Below are 16,039 nucleotides of genomic sequence, written 5' to 3'. Positions count from 1 at the left end.
CTTCAGAAAGGCCATGATGAACAGAGAGGCAAATCCTATCAGGTGATGCACAGTAAAGCAAAAGAAAATAGAAAGTCCAGAATATTAACTTAGACTTTCAGGGGCCTCTTTCTTCCTCGTGTTGTTCTTCAGTTCTTCCTCTTGTGCTTGAAAGGAATGGAGGCTGGAGGAGTCCCAGGGGTGGGGGAGGGGGGGAGTCTATGCACAGTTCTCCCTGAGAAAAAGCCTTTTATTCCTTATAAAGTGAAATGTGTTACTTTGTCTTTCAGAAATGAGATACAATTTAAAAAGGGGAATGTCTCCCTTTTACTCCAGTCAGTTTTGGTGATTGGGAGCCCGGAGAGGCCTCATTGATGCTCCTGGTGTGGAGAAACGGTCTTAAGAAGAAGAGAGCTTGAGGTGGGCTTTTGAATTCACCCAAAAGAAGGGCAGGAGGGTCTCTCCAGAGAAGGAGGCTCCGGAGAACTCGTGGATCAGGGCTCCTCGGTCAGCGTCGAAAAAGGCCACTCGGCCCCCAGCGTAGTTCAGGCAGACTCGAATCCTCTTGGGCTCCCTGGTCAGGGACAGGGGATGGTATTGTCCTTTTATGGAAGCCCTGTAGTGCCCACACCACTTCCCCACAGCCCAGATCCCTCTCTCGGGACCAAAGGTGATCCTTCCCTTCCTCCTCACGGACTCTCTGGCCACCCCCACAGCCCATCTTTCCTCACTTCCCACAAGGACTTCCCAGAAATGGCGGCCTGCTGTGAATCCCTCACGGCCCAGCACAGCAGTATATGTGGAAAATCTCTCAGGGTTGCTGGGCAGAGACTGAGCTTTTCCTCCCCATCTCATGCTTTTCCAGTCAGGCAGAGCTTGAGCTTTTTCTCCATCTCTCACGCTTTTCCAGTCCTCAGACAGGAGGAGTCCGGGATGGGCCGTGTCTGGATCCAGAGTCACACATGCTGTTGGGGGGGAAACGAGGAGACAAGAGAAGCGTTTTCAGCTGGGAGATTTCTCCCTCTGGCCTTTTCTGCGTCCTCCTCCTGTTCCCACCTCTTCACAACCCCCTCCTGGATTTCACAGACTCTCCTGCCTTCTCCTGAGCTGCTAAACAGCAGAGCAGACTTCCTCTGAGCTTCCAGAGAAAGCAGATAAAATCAACAATAAAAACCCAAAAGAACACAAATACCACATCGTATCCCAAGCAGGGGACCTTGAGAGAGAAGAGAACCATGGATAATCCAGTCACCGAATTTCCCCCCATAAGAAATCACACGACAGAGCATTTACACAAACACCCAAATCACATGAAAATGAGCAGAGGCACAGAATGGGTTGAACGGGTCATGGTTCTCAGTCCTGATACCAGACACATCTTAAAACAGGCAATACCACTGAATTTGGCTTTAATTGACTTTGAACAAAAGAGAGACTAGAAGGGAGTTGCCATTGCTTTCAGCCTGCCAGGGAGATGTGTGTCTCAGCTGGCATTTGGGACAATTTTGGATGGACTTGAAGTAGTTTATGTATTTTAGTGAAATAACAAAGATTGGACTGAATGCAGCTTCTCAGGGAATGTCCTGTAAGGTACTATTACAACAGCAGTAAAGTGGAGCTGATGTCCTGCCTGCACCCCTCAGCGGATGCCTGCGAGATCAGACCCTCACTCCACAGCCTGCACAATCTGCCTTTCACTCTTCTGTCTTTTTAAAGGTTGCAACAGCCAGCCTGATGAAGACCTCTGGTGTGCTTGAAAGATTTCACAATGTTCTATGACAATTTTAAAAATAAATAATGAGGTTTTGTATGGACCTCTATGGCTGTACATTTTTTTCCTGTAACCCAAGAATATTTCTGCTCAACCCAACCTTCAATTATTTGTTCTAAAAATGATTACCCCTCTTCTGCTGTCATTCAAGGTGTCTCCCAGAACACCTTGAACCAAAAAAACCTCCCTAATGGTTTCTGTTCTTCACAGAAAAGGGAACTGGGGCGAAGGAAGACAGAGCAGGATTTAGATTCCCTTGAAATTCTCTACGTCTTCTAGAGAGACCCAGGTGCTTCAGCGGTGGTTTCCACACAGGGAGGGGCTTGTGCAGTTTCCTTGTTGCTGGTGAAGCTACTGATAAAGCGCAGCAACAAGAATAGGACTTCTGTATGGCAGGTTCCCCCTCCCACTTCCCCTGCTCCAGTCCCCCAGCAGCGCCCACCCCCCTCCATTGGGCCATATCATTATATTGATGCCTTTCCTTGTATATTGTCACAACAGAAAGGTCTAGAGACTTATTTTTTCATGAAGGCTGGTAATTCTGAGAATCAGATATACGTATTGGTAAAACATTATATCTATGTAATGATAATACCATTTCCTATATTTAAAAAACTAAAAATCCCCCCAGAGGTGAGGGAAGGAAATGATCACCACAAGGAAAGCATCAGGGAAATGGCTGCTTACATAGGTGGGAAAATCTGGATTTTCTTAACCACATAGTAGACATCCAAGCTTTACCGCAATCCAGGTTTGAGAAAGATCAGAGAAAACCTGGGAAATCCCAGCAGGTGCACAAATGTGGTTAGGAAGCAGGGGGGGGGGAACCACTTCCCCAAAAGGATGAACCCAGGGCTAATAACCTGTGAGAAGATGGCCAGGATCAAGCTAGAATTTACAGAAATATCCTTGGTATTGGATTCATGTCCCCTCCCTGCTCCTGTGGAAGCACTTACTGACAGCTCTGCAAAAACTAAGCTCTCTTATGGTATCCTCAGTGGCAGTTTAAAAAGAGCTGCAATATTACCAATTGGAAGTCCTTCTGCACTGGAGTTACCATCACAGAGCTATCAAACTTCAAGCATGACCTACCTGGGCTGGAAAAATGGATGCCTCAATAGTCACCTTTGGCAGAAGAATACAAAGACTTTAATTCTGGAACTCAGCTAAGAAACAAACATCCTTAGGCATCAAGAACGGGTTTCCTTGCCTCACATATATTTTGCAGAGCCTTGAAAATGCTATTCTGATGCTTGCAAGTTTGGCAGCACCAAAGGGTAAAAACTTTTTAAAGCAGAGGTAACTTTACAGTGAGGTAGAACTTTGCTGCCTTGAACGCACACATACATCCAATATCCAGGAGTTACCTCTCCAAAAACCAGTTCTGCAACATTACTAAAAGCTTTGGGAAAGGACTGATATGTTTCAATATACCCCCATTCTGTTTGAAAACCTATTTATATAAACAGACAATAACTGACCAACAGCAGCCAATAATTGACCCTATGCAGAAGGGAGCAAAATGGATCTAAGCCAGCATTCGTCCTGCAAACATCTCCTTTCTTTCTGAATTCGCTCTAAAATATACTCAGAAGAAAGCCTCCTCCTGCCCAGAAGTGTGCATCTGAGTGACAGCTGGGGAGGCGGAAGAGCTGAAGAGGAGGCTTGTGAGTGACAGGCACGTAGTTCCACTTCTTCTCCCAAACATCAAATACAAATTATGTGTGAATAAGTGGAAAACAACACCAGGGCACGCTGGACTTCTGCCTTTATACACTGCCATTCCACAAACCAGTGGATCCAATACACAATTTATAGCACCTTGAAAATGAGGGAAACCTGAAAAGCAGGTAGAGAAATCCACTGAGAGAAATGGGATTCCCAACCTGGTCTGGGTCTCTCATGGGCAGGATTCTGAAAGGTCCTCAAGGGCCTCCCGTCATTTCAACATGGCGTCAGGTAGGTGAAAGGAGGCAGTTCATCCCCTCAAGAGTCCACCTTCTCTTTCACCCTGACAGACCTCCTCAGAACAAGAAGGAACTGGCCGTGGCAGGGAGGGAGAAATGTTGAGGAACAAAACAAGAGCGTCCAGTAATGATATCTCTGGAAAAACACCAAGTAGAAGAACACATATTGTAAGGTGAAGCTTTTTAGTTAAGAAATAATTGATCGGTGTATGAAGAAACATTTACCTTTCTGCAAGTAAAATCCAGAATCCAGAGTGTCTGAAGAAGCAAAAGAAATGAATGTGAGCAGCAGATCCTTGTACCTATCACCAATCTTGTGACAAAAACATCAGTTAATAATATGGCCTCTTTTTCTCTCAGGGAGGGAAGGTGCCATGGTATAGCCCCACCGCATCAGATATCAAAAGCTAACCAGGGTTGGTACTTGGTTGGGAGATCAAAGATTCTGCAATGGGAAAAGAAATCTCTGCTTCTCACTTGCCTTGAATATTTCTTTCTGGGGTCTGCATAAGTTGGTTGTGACTTGATGGCACACGCGTACATATTTCTTCTAAGTTTTGGCTGAAAGGTTAAGTAACACCTACTTCTGGGGGGTGGATTCCAAATTTTATTTGTGTGGAAATATTCACATTTCTTTTTACTAATCACTTTGAGTGACTGGAGATTCACTTCACAGAAAGCATGCTAAGGACTGAGGCCCAAGGGTCCACTCCAGCTAAACTTAGGATCCTTCCAAAAAGAGGTTCTGCAGTTGTATCGACTGACAACCTCTCGCCCATGTCTGAAATGCTAACGACAGCCCCTTCAGACTCCCAATGGGTAAGATGAAGTTCTTTTAATAATAAGGTCAAGACCTTTTCTTTGCCAAAGCCTTATCTCTCCAGCCTTTGGTTCTTTCCCAGGAAAGTTGCATTCACAACATGCACAGCTCCTCTCACCTGTACTGTAAAGTGAAATTTATTTTGGAAAAAATAAAGAAAATGCTCTGAATTTATAACATGCAATTAAAACCATCCTACTCTCTAAAAGAGCAAAAAGACCAGCTGTTGCCAGGATAAGGCTAATGCCTTAAAAAGACCTCCCCCACCAATCAAGATCAAACACTTAATCACTCTCCACAGAGCAACCTTCAGTCTTAAAGCCAGACACCTGATGATTCCATACAGCAGTGCCATCCTAAGCAGACTTACCCCCTTCTAACTCTGCTGATTTAAATTGGCTTAGGAGGGTGTAAATCTGCTTGAGACAGCGCTATCAGTTCCCCTGAGACTATTCTGTGGGCTCAGCTACTACATGCTCAAGCAAACACTCACACTCAGTCAAAGAGACCAGTTTCGATAGGTCCAATTTGGCCACAGACAAGCTGCAATGAGAAAGGGGGTAGGTATTCCTGAAAGGGATGGGGTGGGTCTCTCCATTAAATGAGGATGCCCTGAAGGGCAGTTTCCTTCCCTTCCCTTTCATTTTAGGTGCTCATTCCACAACTACCAACCAGTTTGCCAGTCCACAGACACAAATGACTAGAGAAAAGCAACAGAAAATAATTTTGAGAAAATCCACACAATGCAATTTAGAACGAAAGTTGCAGGAGAAATCTGAACAGAAAACTTTCCACGGTGAATTACCTAATTCGTACACACACTCCTCCTATTCCTGTGTCTTTTAATGATATAAGCCAGGGGTCCCCAACATGGCACCCACCAATCCCTTTATTGGTGTCTGTCAAGTATTTAATGAAAAGGCCAACTCGAGGTGGCACTTTTGCCAAGCAAGGCTTCTGATTGGCTGGTTAGCTTTTTTAAAATATTGTTTTAACAGCTTCTGCCACCAACAGCAGAAGAATCTTCTCTGTGTGACTGAAGGTAAGCTGCAGCAGCCATTTTGTGGCTGGCTCCACTTCCAGTGGAAGCTAATTTGTGGCTGCGCCCACCATGCTGTGTCTGAATTCCAAAGGGGACCATGGGCTTAAAATGGTTGGGGACCCCAATATAAGCAGCCTAAAAGACATCTAGCCCAAGCTAACATTCATTCTGAAATCCCTGCAGGGTTTCTTCATTACCTTCGAATTGCTTCTTGATGCTCTCCAAAAAGAGATTTAGATCAGACAAGTCCCAGATGCACCACTTCTGTGCAAGAGGAAAAGCCACTGGATCCTCAAACTCCTCCTTTTCTTCATACCTTGAGAAAAATCATGTCAAGATACCATCCACCCAATTCACAATCTCTCCCCGCCCCAGGCAGATCAAAGAAACAGAGGAAGGCTCCACTTCAAACATTTTCTTTGTTTATAATGATGATTCTGTGAACTGGAAGTATTTGTCTATGTGAGCATAAGAAAAATATGTATAAAAATAACAAAAGGAATTTTTGTGGCTGCGTGTTGAAATACTGTGTGATAACAGGAGATTTAGTCAGCTATTATATGCAACACGCCCTTGCTTAATAAGATTACAAGGCTGTCAGATTAGTTTGACAAGTGCAGGTTAGATCAGATGGATCTAGTAATGATGCATTCAGCCTGGAAAGTCCCTTGAGAGCTAGAGGGAGCTGGCCTGATCCGGTTATGACCAGGTGGCTGATGCAATACAGGAGCCATGTCAGGATGACTAAGCATAAATAAAGTCCTTGTTGCAGCCTGCACTTTATTGCTTTTAAATTAAAAGCCAAATATTAGTGCAACATATCATTATAATGCTACAACACTAGAACAATCTAGCCATGGCCCTTTTCTTTAAAGCTTGAGAAAAGCCCTCCGATGGGGGCGGGGGATGCTGGGCCCACAGGGGCTGAGAGGAGAAGAGCCAAACTCTGTCACCTTTCAGCCCTTTAAAGGGCTTTCCCCCTTTTCCCTGCAGCGTTGTAATATGGCTCAGCAGGGAAAGGTGGGGTCTGGGCACAAATGCCATCGCAACTGCTCATAAGTGACAGGTTGGCAGCAGCAGCAGGCACAGCAGTGCCACTAACGGGTGTGTGGATGCTATTCCCCTACCACTGGTTGCTGCCGTTGTGTGTGTGCATTCATTTTTGTGCACCAAACTGCACGCAACAAGTATGAGCTACGTTCACCTCAATATACACATCCTCCTTTTAAATCTGGCTGTGAAAAGCTCATCTTTGGGAGAATTTGCAAGGAGGGGCTGTTTTAAACCCTCTCTCTCACACACAGTTTAGCCGATAAAATGTCTTCCAAGATTCCAGTTCGGGGTCCTTCTAAGGAGGAGACCCGGGCCTGATTGCCATCTGTCTCCTTCTTGGAATGATCCAGAGATCTCTGCTAACTGTTTGTATGTCCAATGTATGTAAGCTTGTTAATTGTTATATTCAGTTACGTATTGTTGTTTCCTTTGCCTTATATTTCTTGTAAGCTTAATAAATGTCTGGTTCACTATCATAACGTTGTGTTCTATGTAAAAGTTTTCTAATTATCGAAAGGTGCCTTGTGTGCACGGTCTGTGTTATCTTTATCTTTCCCTGGTCATTGCTTTGGTGAGTAAGTGGGCAGGAAGTCCAAATACAACGAACCAAAGGGAGGAGGGGGGAAATTCTCCCCCCCCCACCTCAGTTGGAAAATTCTCACATCACCCTGGTGGTCCCTTCCAACTCTATGATTCTATGATCTTCCCTGTGTGACTGAAGACAAGTTGCAGCAGTCATTTTGTGGCTGGCTTCACTTCCAGTGGCATCTATTTTGTGGCTGCGCCCACCATGCTGTGTCTCAATTCCAAAGGTGGCCCCAAGCTCAAAAAGGTTGGGGATCCCAATATAAGCAGCCTAAAACACATCTGTCCCAAGCTAATGTCCAGTCTGAAATCCCTGCAGCGTTTCTTCATTACCTTTGAATTGCTTCTTGATACCCTCCAAAAATAGATTTAGATCGGAGAAGTCCCAGATGCGCCACTTCTGTGCAAGGGGAAAAGCCACTGGATCCTCAAACACCTCCCTTTTTTTGTACCTTGAGAAAAATCATGTAAAAATACCATCCATCCAATTCTCAATCCCACTACACCCCAGGCAGATCTGAGAAACAGAAGAAGGAATCGGCAGAAAGCCGAGAGACAGAGGCTGAATGTAGAGCAAGATGGGGGCTCTTTGGAGGGCAACGTCCACCTCACTATAGCTCCTCAGACCACAAAGCCACAAAGCAGCTGAGGGGAATGGTTAATAAAAAATGAAATAGAGCTTGTTTGGGCTCAGAACACCACTACAGGAAGAGCTCCTGTCAACGCCCCAGCCACTTTCCTGTGCTGAAATTGTGCGGTGGGGGGGAGCCCTTCCTCCCCCACAGAGGCATTTCAAGGCCCTACAGGCTCTGCTTCATTCCCTAAAGTTGTTGTGTGGCTTAGGGGAACCCAGACCCGACTCTGAAAAAAGCAAACATCAAGTTGGGCCTTCAGAACACCAACCCCCACAACCCCTGCCCAGATCTGCCTTGCAAATGCCCAGTCGAGGAAAAAGAAAGCTGGGGCGGTTAGAGCTCTGGAGTTTAGGGTTAGAGTTGGGGGAGGGATTGTGGCTCAGGGGAAGAGCATCTGCTTGACGTGCAAAAGGTCTTGGGTTCAATCCCTGGCATCTCCAGGTCAACGGATCAGGTACTAGGTGGGGTGAAAGACCTCTACCAGAGACCCTGGAGAGCCACTGCCGCTCTGAGCAGAAAGTACTAACTCTGACGGACCAATGGTCTGATTCAGTATTCAGCAGCTTCCGGTGTCCTGTGACTGTCGGACCCTGGTTCAATCCCACATGCAGCCATGTGGCTCACTGGGTGACCTTAAACCAGTCCCTCTTTTTCTCAGACAGGGATGTTGTGAGGAGAAAAAGGAGGGCAGAATTAGGTTCAGTGTCTTCCCGCCTTTTTCTCCCTCTCCCGTAATACCTGAACTCAGTAGCACTCAGTGAAAGTGTTGAGAAATAGGTTCGGCAGAGACAAAAAGGACAAACTTCTTTACTCACAGCCACAGAAAGCCAACCTCTGAATAACGCTGCTAGGAGGCAGAAGCAGGGGAGGGCCTCGGCCTCTGTGCTGTGTTTGTTGGCCATCCAGGGGCATCCCTTGGCCACTGTGTGAAACAGGATGCTGAACTAAATGGACCACTGGTCTCATCCACCTGGCTCTACTTATGTTCTCAAGAGTGAGGCTGAGAGCTGGTGGAAGGAAACGGGTCACATGGCATCACCATACCCGGAAGTGTGCTTCCTTCTGTTCCTTTTAATAATTTGCCCCTGGTGAGAGGCGTGGAAACTTCGAGCCCAATAATATCACATGACAATTATTCTTCCTCTGAAACTACCTGGGGAGACTTAAAGCAGAGGTGCGAATTTTCTGATCACTAGCTGTGTGTTCCCCTTTATGGGTTGCTCAGCATGACAAATTTTTTATTTCGGAAGCCCTGTTGCTACCAGGGCTGCCAGTGTGGAAACAGCCAAGAAGTAATCGGAGTAGGAGCAGTACATTTAAGTGCTATGTGGTTGCAGGAATACTTATGGAAACACGGCACACAAACACACCAACCCCTGCTTCCTCATGTGTCGTCTCACCCAACCCTCCAGAGTACATCAGATTTGGCCGGGTTGTCATCACCGTATTCACCTCTCAAGTGCCCCCATAGCCAGCTCTGATGCCAACCAAGGCATTATACGGGCCAAATAAAGTTTCCAAACTGCCATTTTGTGGAGCGAATTTAGCTGAGGAGACTCAAACCCTGAATTTCTGGAGTTTTTTTTTTTAAATGTAGCTTTGGTAGCAGCTGCCTCTCACAACACAAGGATCTTCACTGAGTGACTGAAGGTAAGCAGTAACAGCCATTTGGTGGCTGGCTCCACCTCCTGTGGCAGCCATTTTGTGCCAGCCATTCTGCGCCCACCACACCAGGGTGGAATCCCAAAGGTGCCTGCAGCCTCAAAAAGGTTGGGGACCCCTCTTCCAGAGATTTTTCAGCTAGGTGTCAATCCAGACCCACCCCCCCAATACTACTTCATGATTTCCTGTTGATGAGACTCTGTGTTTAAGCTGCTTGCCACTGACGGATGGATGGAGATCCACGATCTCAATTGCACCCGACTTGGGCCTCAGCCACCATCCTGAAGGACCATGTTCTTCACAAGATACCCAGAGCCCTCCCAAAGTTAAGGAGGTTAATGAGCAAGAACCACTTACCTCTGCAAGGTGCATCTGGCATCCTAAAGAAAAATGGCAGAGAGAGAGAAAGAAGAGGAAACTCAATGGTTGCTAAAAGGCCACACCAGGAAGACCCCTTCAGACCCTGGGAGATTCTGCACTCTGGCCCTTCTCCTGTGTTCAGCTAGGAGACCCCCCAGCTCAAAGGCTGGGGGGCATCTCCATAAAGTGGGATAAGATCCTTGTGAGGTTAATATTAGAAGACAAAGTGGAGCCATTTCAGAGGAGAGTTAGTGATCTTCTTTGACGATTCCACAGTGGCTACTTTCCCAAAAGGATTTTTCCTCACATGGAAGGCAGGAAGCCCTCCAAGAAGCTTCTGTGGCCACCTGTGGATGCTGAGACATTCACAGCAATTCACTTGCATCAGCCCCGCATCGCTGTTATTTCCTTTCTTGTCACTGGAGAGCATTTCCCAGGCTTTAAAAAAAAAAAAAGCTAAATTCCAGTAGCATTGTAACTACATGGTGGTCCCCAGCTTTCATTTTCTTGTAAATAAAGTCCTTGTTGCAGCCATTGTCCTTTCCTTTAAAGCCTGAGAAAAGCCCTCAGATGGGGGGGAGGGGATGGTGGCCACAGGGACTGAGAGGAGAAGAACTAAACTCTGTCACCTTTCAGCACTTTAAAAGGCTTCCCCCCTTTTCCCTGCAGCACAGCAACACGACTCAGCCAGGAAAGAGGGGTCTGGGCACAAAGGCCGTCACAACTGCACATAAGTGACGGGTTGGCAGTAGCAGGCACAGCAGTGCCAGCAACGGGTGTGCGGATGCCATTCCTCTACCATTTGTTGCTGCTTTTGTGTGCGTGCATTCATTTTTATGCACCAATCTTCAAGCAACAAGTATGAGCTACATTCACCCCAACATGCACATCCTCCTTTTAAATCTTGCTGTAAATATCTTGCCTATGACCCTCGTTTCTGGTGGTTGGTATGACTTGAATGTAGTTCCCCAGACACACAAAAACGCGGCATTTCCAGGGGGTGGAATTTGCATGGCTGCTTGATAGTTTCTTGCAGCCTGCTCCTGGCTGGAGATGTAATGAGGCAGAGGGGAAAGCAGCCCATGCACGGAGATTAAAACTTGCTAGAAACACAAACGGGGCTTGTTTGCTTCCTGCCTAAGAGAAGGAGGCACAGAAAGAGTTTGGAGGCAGCCTCCTCCCAAAGGGGAGCCTGGGCTGTTCCTGCCACTCTCTTACCTGCAGGAGTTCACTGGCCGGCTGCTGACTCTTCTCCTCCATCTCCTGGATGAGGTTGTCCAGAGAGGAAAGAGCCTCAGAGAGTTTGACCAGGTGCTGGACCCTGTTTCTTGCCACCTCCTTCTCCACCTCTTCCATCTGGGCCAGAAGAAGTTTCTCTTGTTCCTCCAGAAATGAGTGTAGTTGCCTGAACTTGGCTACCGTCTCTTGCTTCTCTCCTGTGGTTTGCTTCTGAGATATAAAGAAAAGGAAATCAGGTCAACATAACAAACACAGCTGGTCTTTGCAGTGGAAGATCGACTTTAGGAGATTACTATCAGAAGGGCACTTTGGCCTTTCACAGAGATCTCCTCAACATTTGGCAGGGAAAAGGAAAGATTCCCATGGACCCATGCTGAGGGCCAAAGTACATCTCACTCCAACTACTGGGGAGGTTCTTTCAGCCACAGAGGACGATGTCTGCAGCAGAGAGTAGAAGGGACTTCTTGAGTCCATTTGTTTCCCCCAAAAAAGACATTCCATATGCTGACCCCCCACTTCCCAAAAGGTGAAAATATATGATGTTTGAGTAGAAATACCACTGCGGAGAAAAGAACTGAGAAGCCCCTTCCCCTCCCTTGGTCTCCCTGGCTGCATTTTGGGCAAGAAAAAACCGCAGGAGAAAAGATCAACACGCTACTGAGTATTCCAAGTACTTTCCCACTTAGAATGGCTGAACAATCCTTGGCCCAGTTCGTGATTGTTGGAGCACTTATCAGCACTTCTACCCAGCATTTCTTGGTGGGGGGGGGGAGAACCCTCATCTCTTTTCAGGGACTTCTCCTGGCTTGCATTGTTGGTGGATGCACACAAATGGAGAATCAACACATAGGTTTATTGCCCAGGATTTACCCCAAAGCACAGAGCACCTTGGAGAGTCAACTGATTCTGCTCTAAACAAAAACACTCAATAACAAAACAAAACGTTCTAGATCTGGATGAACAACCAGGGGCAGCCAACTCACAGGGCAGCCCTAGGTGATTGCCTAGGGCGTCAGAGGGCAGTGAGTGGCAGGGGCACCATGGGTGTGCAGTTCTGCACCATCCTTAGCCCCACTGCCTGGGTACAACTCTGCTTAGAATTGCAGTGTTAAGTCTACCTTTGGAGTCCTGGTCTGCTTGAATACTGACCATCTGTGCACGGAATTTCCAAACTGGAAGAGGGGGGATGTTTGCCTCGAGGGGTTGACTTTTCTGCTATTTTTACTTGATCCCCCCCCCCACAATACTAGTTCTATGTCACTTCCCAGCCATAGTGACACTTACGAGCAAGTCTTGGCTTTCCTTTAATACGCCTGCTTTACATGCCACAATTCTTTTTCTCTCCTTCTTCAGCCTCTCCAGACAGTTGCAGAACTGATCCTGGGGGAGGAGAAACCCAAAAGTGAAATTGGTTCCTTTTTTAGAAGTTTATTATAAAACATAGGAGAAGCAAAATGGTCAAGTAAGGGCTTAACTAAATGTAAGTGCCCTGTGTCCATAACAAGATCTTCAACAACATTTCCCATATGCTGAACACAGGTAGTAGCTTCCTTATGGGGATGGTGCCCCAGTTTCTTCTGATACCCACCAAGAATGCAAAGGTGCAAAGAAATTTGTGGCATGGAGATGTACTCCATGCTTCACCCTCCTGCCCACCAGTCCACCCCACGCCCTACCTCAGGAGAGTTTTTTGCATTAAAAATATTCAGTCAGTATAAATACACCCAGGAGCGAGAATTTTTGTTAAATGACAAAAGCTCATTTGAGGGGGGAGGGTGAGAATGGAAGGCAGGAAAGTAAATGGCACTGGATTTGGGATGGTGGAGGAAATGCATACCTTCCATTCCACACTTTCCCAAACTCTCTCTGGCTATGTTATGTCAAGAAAGAGCACACGAAAGCAGGAAAACTCTGTGTGGAAGTAACCACAACTGGGGGTTGGGAAAGGATTTCTTATGGTGCCACAATGCAGTGGAAGGGCCATGGCTCAGTGGGAGAGCATCCACTTGGCATGCAGAAGGTCCCAGGTTTACTCTCCAGCATCTCCAGTTGAAATCAACAGGCAGCAGTTGACCTCCACCTGAGTCCCTGGAGAGCTGCTGCCAGTCAAGAGTGGACCTGGACAGACCAAGGGTCTGACTCAGAATAAGGCAGCTTCATGCGTAGCCCTCCCCCCCCCCCAAACCTGATTGAAACTGTTACCTCACAGCTACTGTTTGCAAGTGGGGGACACAGACAGGTACCAAACCTGCACATATTCTCCCCCCGCCCCAGGCAACTCAAGGGCAGCAATTGAACGTGAGAAAGCCGTGGTGGGCGGTGGTTAAAACTGGGGGTCAGGCGGCTGCCTCCCTCATAGCTCAGCCATGCAACCAGCTGGCCACACGTCAACACAGCCAGACAGGAAGTGAGTCAGTCTCTCTACTTTATCATATCACCCCACTTTAGCCTCAGCAGGGGGGAAGACAGCGATGCCCTTAGGGGGCACCAAGCCAGAAAGGAGGCAGCAAAGAGGTGTTTGGGCCCAGAGGCTGAGGAAGAAACTGGAAGCAGTTTTTCCACAAAGAGACCAAGGAGAAGGGAAGGATCCACGGATCTTCCCCACCAGCCTCCACCTTGTTGATTTCCCACCTTGTACTCCTGGGAGGCCTCCTCAAGAGGAAGGGTTTCATGATTTCTGTGCTCCTTGGATCGGTCACAGACCACACAGATGAGGGCTTTGTCGTCCTTGCAGAAGAGCTTCAGCGGCTCCTGGTGCTTCTGGCAAACTCTCCCTCTTCCAGCAGCCACGGTTGCCTGATGCCCAAAACAAAGAAACAGAGATCTGCAGCCACGACAAGAGCCCCAACAGCAGCACCACCATGGAGGGCTGGTCAAGACCTTTTTGGTTTCCACCTTAAGTTGTGTTCCCTTAATCTGAGTTTATTATCCAGGTGTCCTGCTTTGACTCCCCACCCCTCTTCACTGGAGTAAACCCTACTTGTAAATTAACTTCTGTTTGTAAATGGTTAACGGTGATTGGAGGGTCTGGGAATTGTTGCCTTTTTCGCCTCCTGGCCATCCCCTAAGAGAGGAAGTGGAGGCCAGTGGGCTGGAGGCCCCCCCCCCCCCGGTTTCTTTTTTATCATACACTCTCTCCACTAATCAACCAGGTCCCATATTGTCTCCCCTCAGCTGGGGTTGGTGAAAGAAACTGGGGTTACACAAGATTTTATTAAGCCTCAAATTCATTTGGAAGTCAATGAATGAATGAATCACAACTCCTGGTTCCAGGTAAACCCCATTCTCCCTGCACCTGCTTTGAGCTTCCATGAGCAGCATTCCAGAGAAGCCCCCTAACACCCCACTCCTTTCTTGAAAAGTGCACCCCTGGGGGGTTATTATGACAAGCCTCCAAAGGTGGATCCAAATGTTGTGGGGAAGGAAAGGTGATTGTAAGCTAGTTTGATTCTCCCTTAAGTGGGAGAGAAAGTTGGCGTGTAAAAACCAACTCTTCTTCCTCCTCAAGCGCCTTTTTTATCCGTTTATTACTTGCTGCTGCTTTGCGAGCCAATTTGTGATGGGGGGGATAATATAATATTGTATCAATTTTATATGATATTATATTAATAGTGACAGGCCAGCAAGCGGCCACGACCACAAGCGTGAGAGAGCTTTGCGCCAGTGTGAAATGTTCAAAGCCACACAACAAGGATGCAAGAAAGCCTCCCTCCACCCATTTCTCACTTACCCTGTTTTCCAGGAAAGCCTCCTCCAGAGGAACCACCTGGTGGTCTTGGTGCTCCTCGGATCTGCCGCAGACCCCGCAGAGGAGGGCGACGTCCTCCTTGCAGAAAAACTTCAGGAGCTCTTGGTGCTTCTCGCAGACGCCCCTCTTCCCTTCTCCCCCCTTCCCACCTGCCTCCTTTCCCTCCTGAAGGGTGAATTTTTTGGCTATTTGGACAAAGTTGGCCAGCTGCTGGTTGGGCCGGAGGGTCCCTTCCTGCGCTCTCCCTCTGCACTGGGGGCAGGACGTTTCTGCCCTAGACGCCCCCCAGCTGCGGGTCAGGCAGGCGCGGCAAAAGTTGTGGCCGCACTCTGCAATGGTCACCGGGTCCCTGAAGTAGTCCAGGCAGACGGAGCAAGAGGCTTCCTCGCACAGCTCCTGGACGAGACCCCCGGCCGCCATGGCTCCCGGGAGGGAGGAAGAGGAGGGGAACTGGTTTGGTTTTCGCGCGTTTCGGAGCAGCGACGGGGCGGGCCCCCTCCTGCAAATCACTCTCAGGTGTGGAAACATCGGCCAGAAGGTGGCGCTGTCCCTCCCCAAACAGCCCTCCTCTGTGCATGGGCGTGAGAGCTGGACGAGGAAGAGAGCCGATTCCTTTGAAGTGCGGTGTTGGAGGAGAGTGTTACGTATACCCTGGACCGCCAAAAAGACAAACCAGTGGGTTTGAGATCAAATCAAGCCCGAACTGACCCTAGAAGCTCAAATGACTAAACTGAGGCTGTCGTACTTTGGACATATGATGAGAAGACAAGAGTCACTGGAAAAGACAATCATGCCAGCTAGGGAAAGTTGAAGGCAGCAGGAAAAGAGGAAGACCCAACAAGAGATGGGTTGACTCTATGGGTAAGCGTGATCTCCCTTATTCTCCATTGGCAAGCGTGGTGTACATTATTCTCTATTGGCAAGTGTGGTTTCCACTAGTTCCTAAGGGCAATCCTGCATTCACTGTGGGCAATTCTCTATGGGCAATCGCTGTCCCTAGTTTTCAGATTATTGGCAAGTGTGCTTTGCCTGATTCCCTATGGGCAATCACGCATTCCCTATGGGCAATCATGTATTTATTGGCAATCGCTGTCCTTAGTTTTTGGGATTCTCTATTGGCAATTGCAGTTTCCCTGTTTCTCTATGGGCAATTGCTGTCCTTAGTTTTTGGGATTGTC

General features: G+C 47.6%; 1 protein-coding gene across 1 annotated transcript; it reads right to left on the bottom strand.

Annotated features, from left to right (window-relative positions):
• Positions 1-378: 378 nt before the first annotated feature.
• Positions 379-15,281, bottom strand: LOC130493050 (E3 ubiquitin-protein ligase TRIM7-like). Its single transcript, XM_056866827.1, has 9 exons — positions 14,844-15,281; positions 13,745-13,909; positions 12,398-12,493; positions 11,093-11,323; positions 9,872-9,894; positions 7,551-7,669; positions 3,943-3,975; positions 856-944; positions 379-810 (listed from the first exon to the last, which is right to left on the bottom strand). The coding sequence occupies exons 1-9, from the start codon at positions 15,279-15,281 to the stop codon at positions 379-381; spliced, it is 1,626 nt and encodes a 541-aa protein (XP_056722805.1).
• Positions 15,282-16,039: the final 758 nt, after the last annotated feature.

Source organism: Euleptes europaea, unplaced genomic scaffold (assembly GCF_029931775.1).
Source record: "Euleptes europaea isolate rEulEur1 unplaced genomic scaffold, rEulEur1.hap1 H_7, whole genome shotgun sequence".
NCBI classification, from domain to species: domain Eukaryota; kingdom Metazoa; phylum Chordata; class Lepidosauria; order Squamata; family Sphaerodactylidae; genus Euleptes; species Euleptes europaea.
This window is presented reverse-complemented; position numbering and strand designations above follow the sequence as displayed.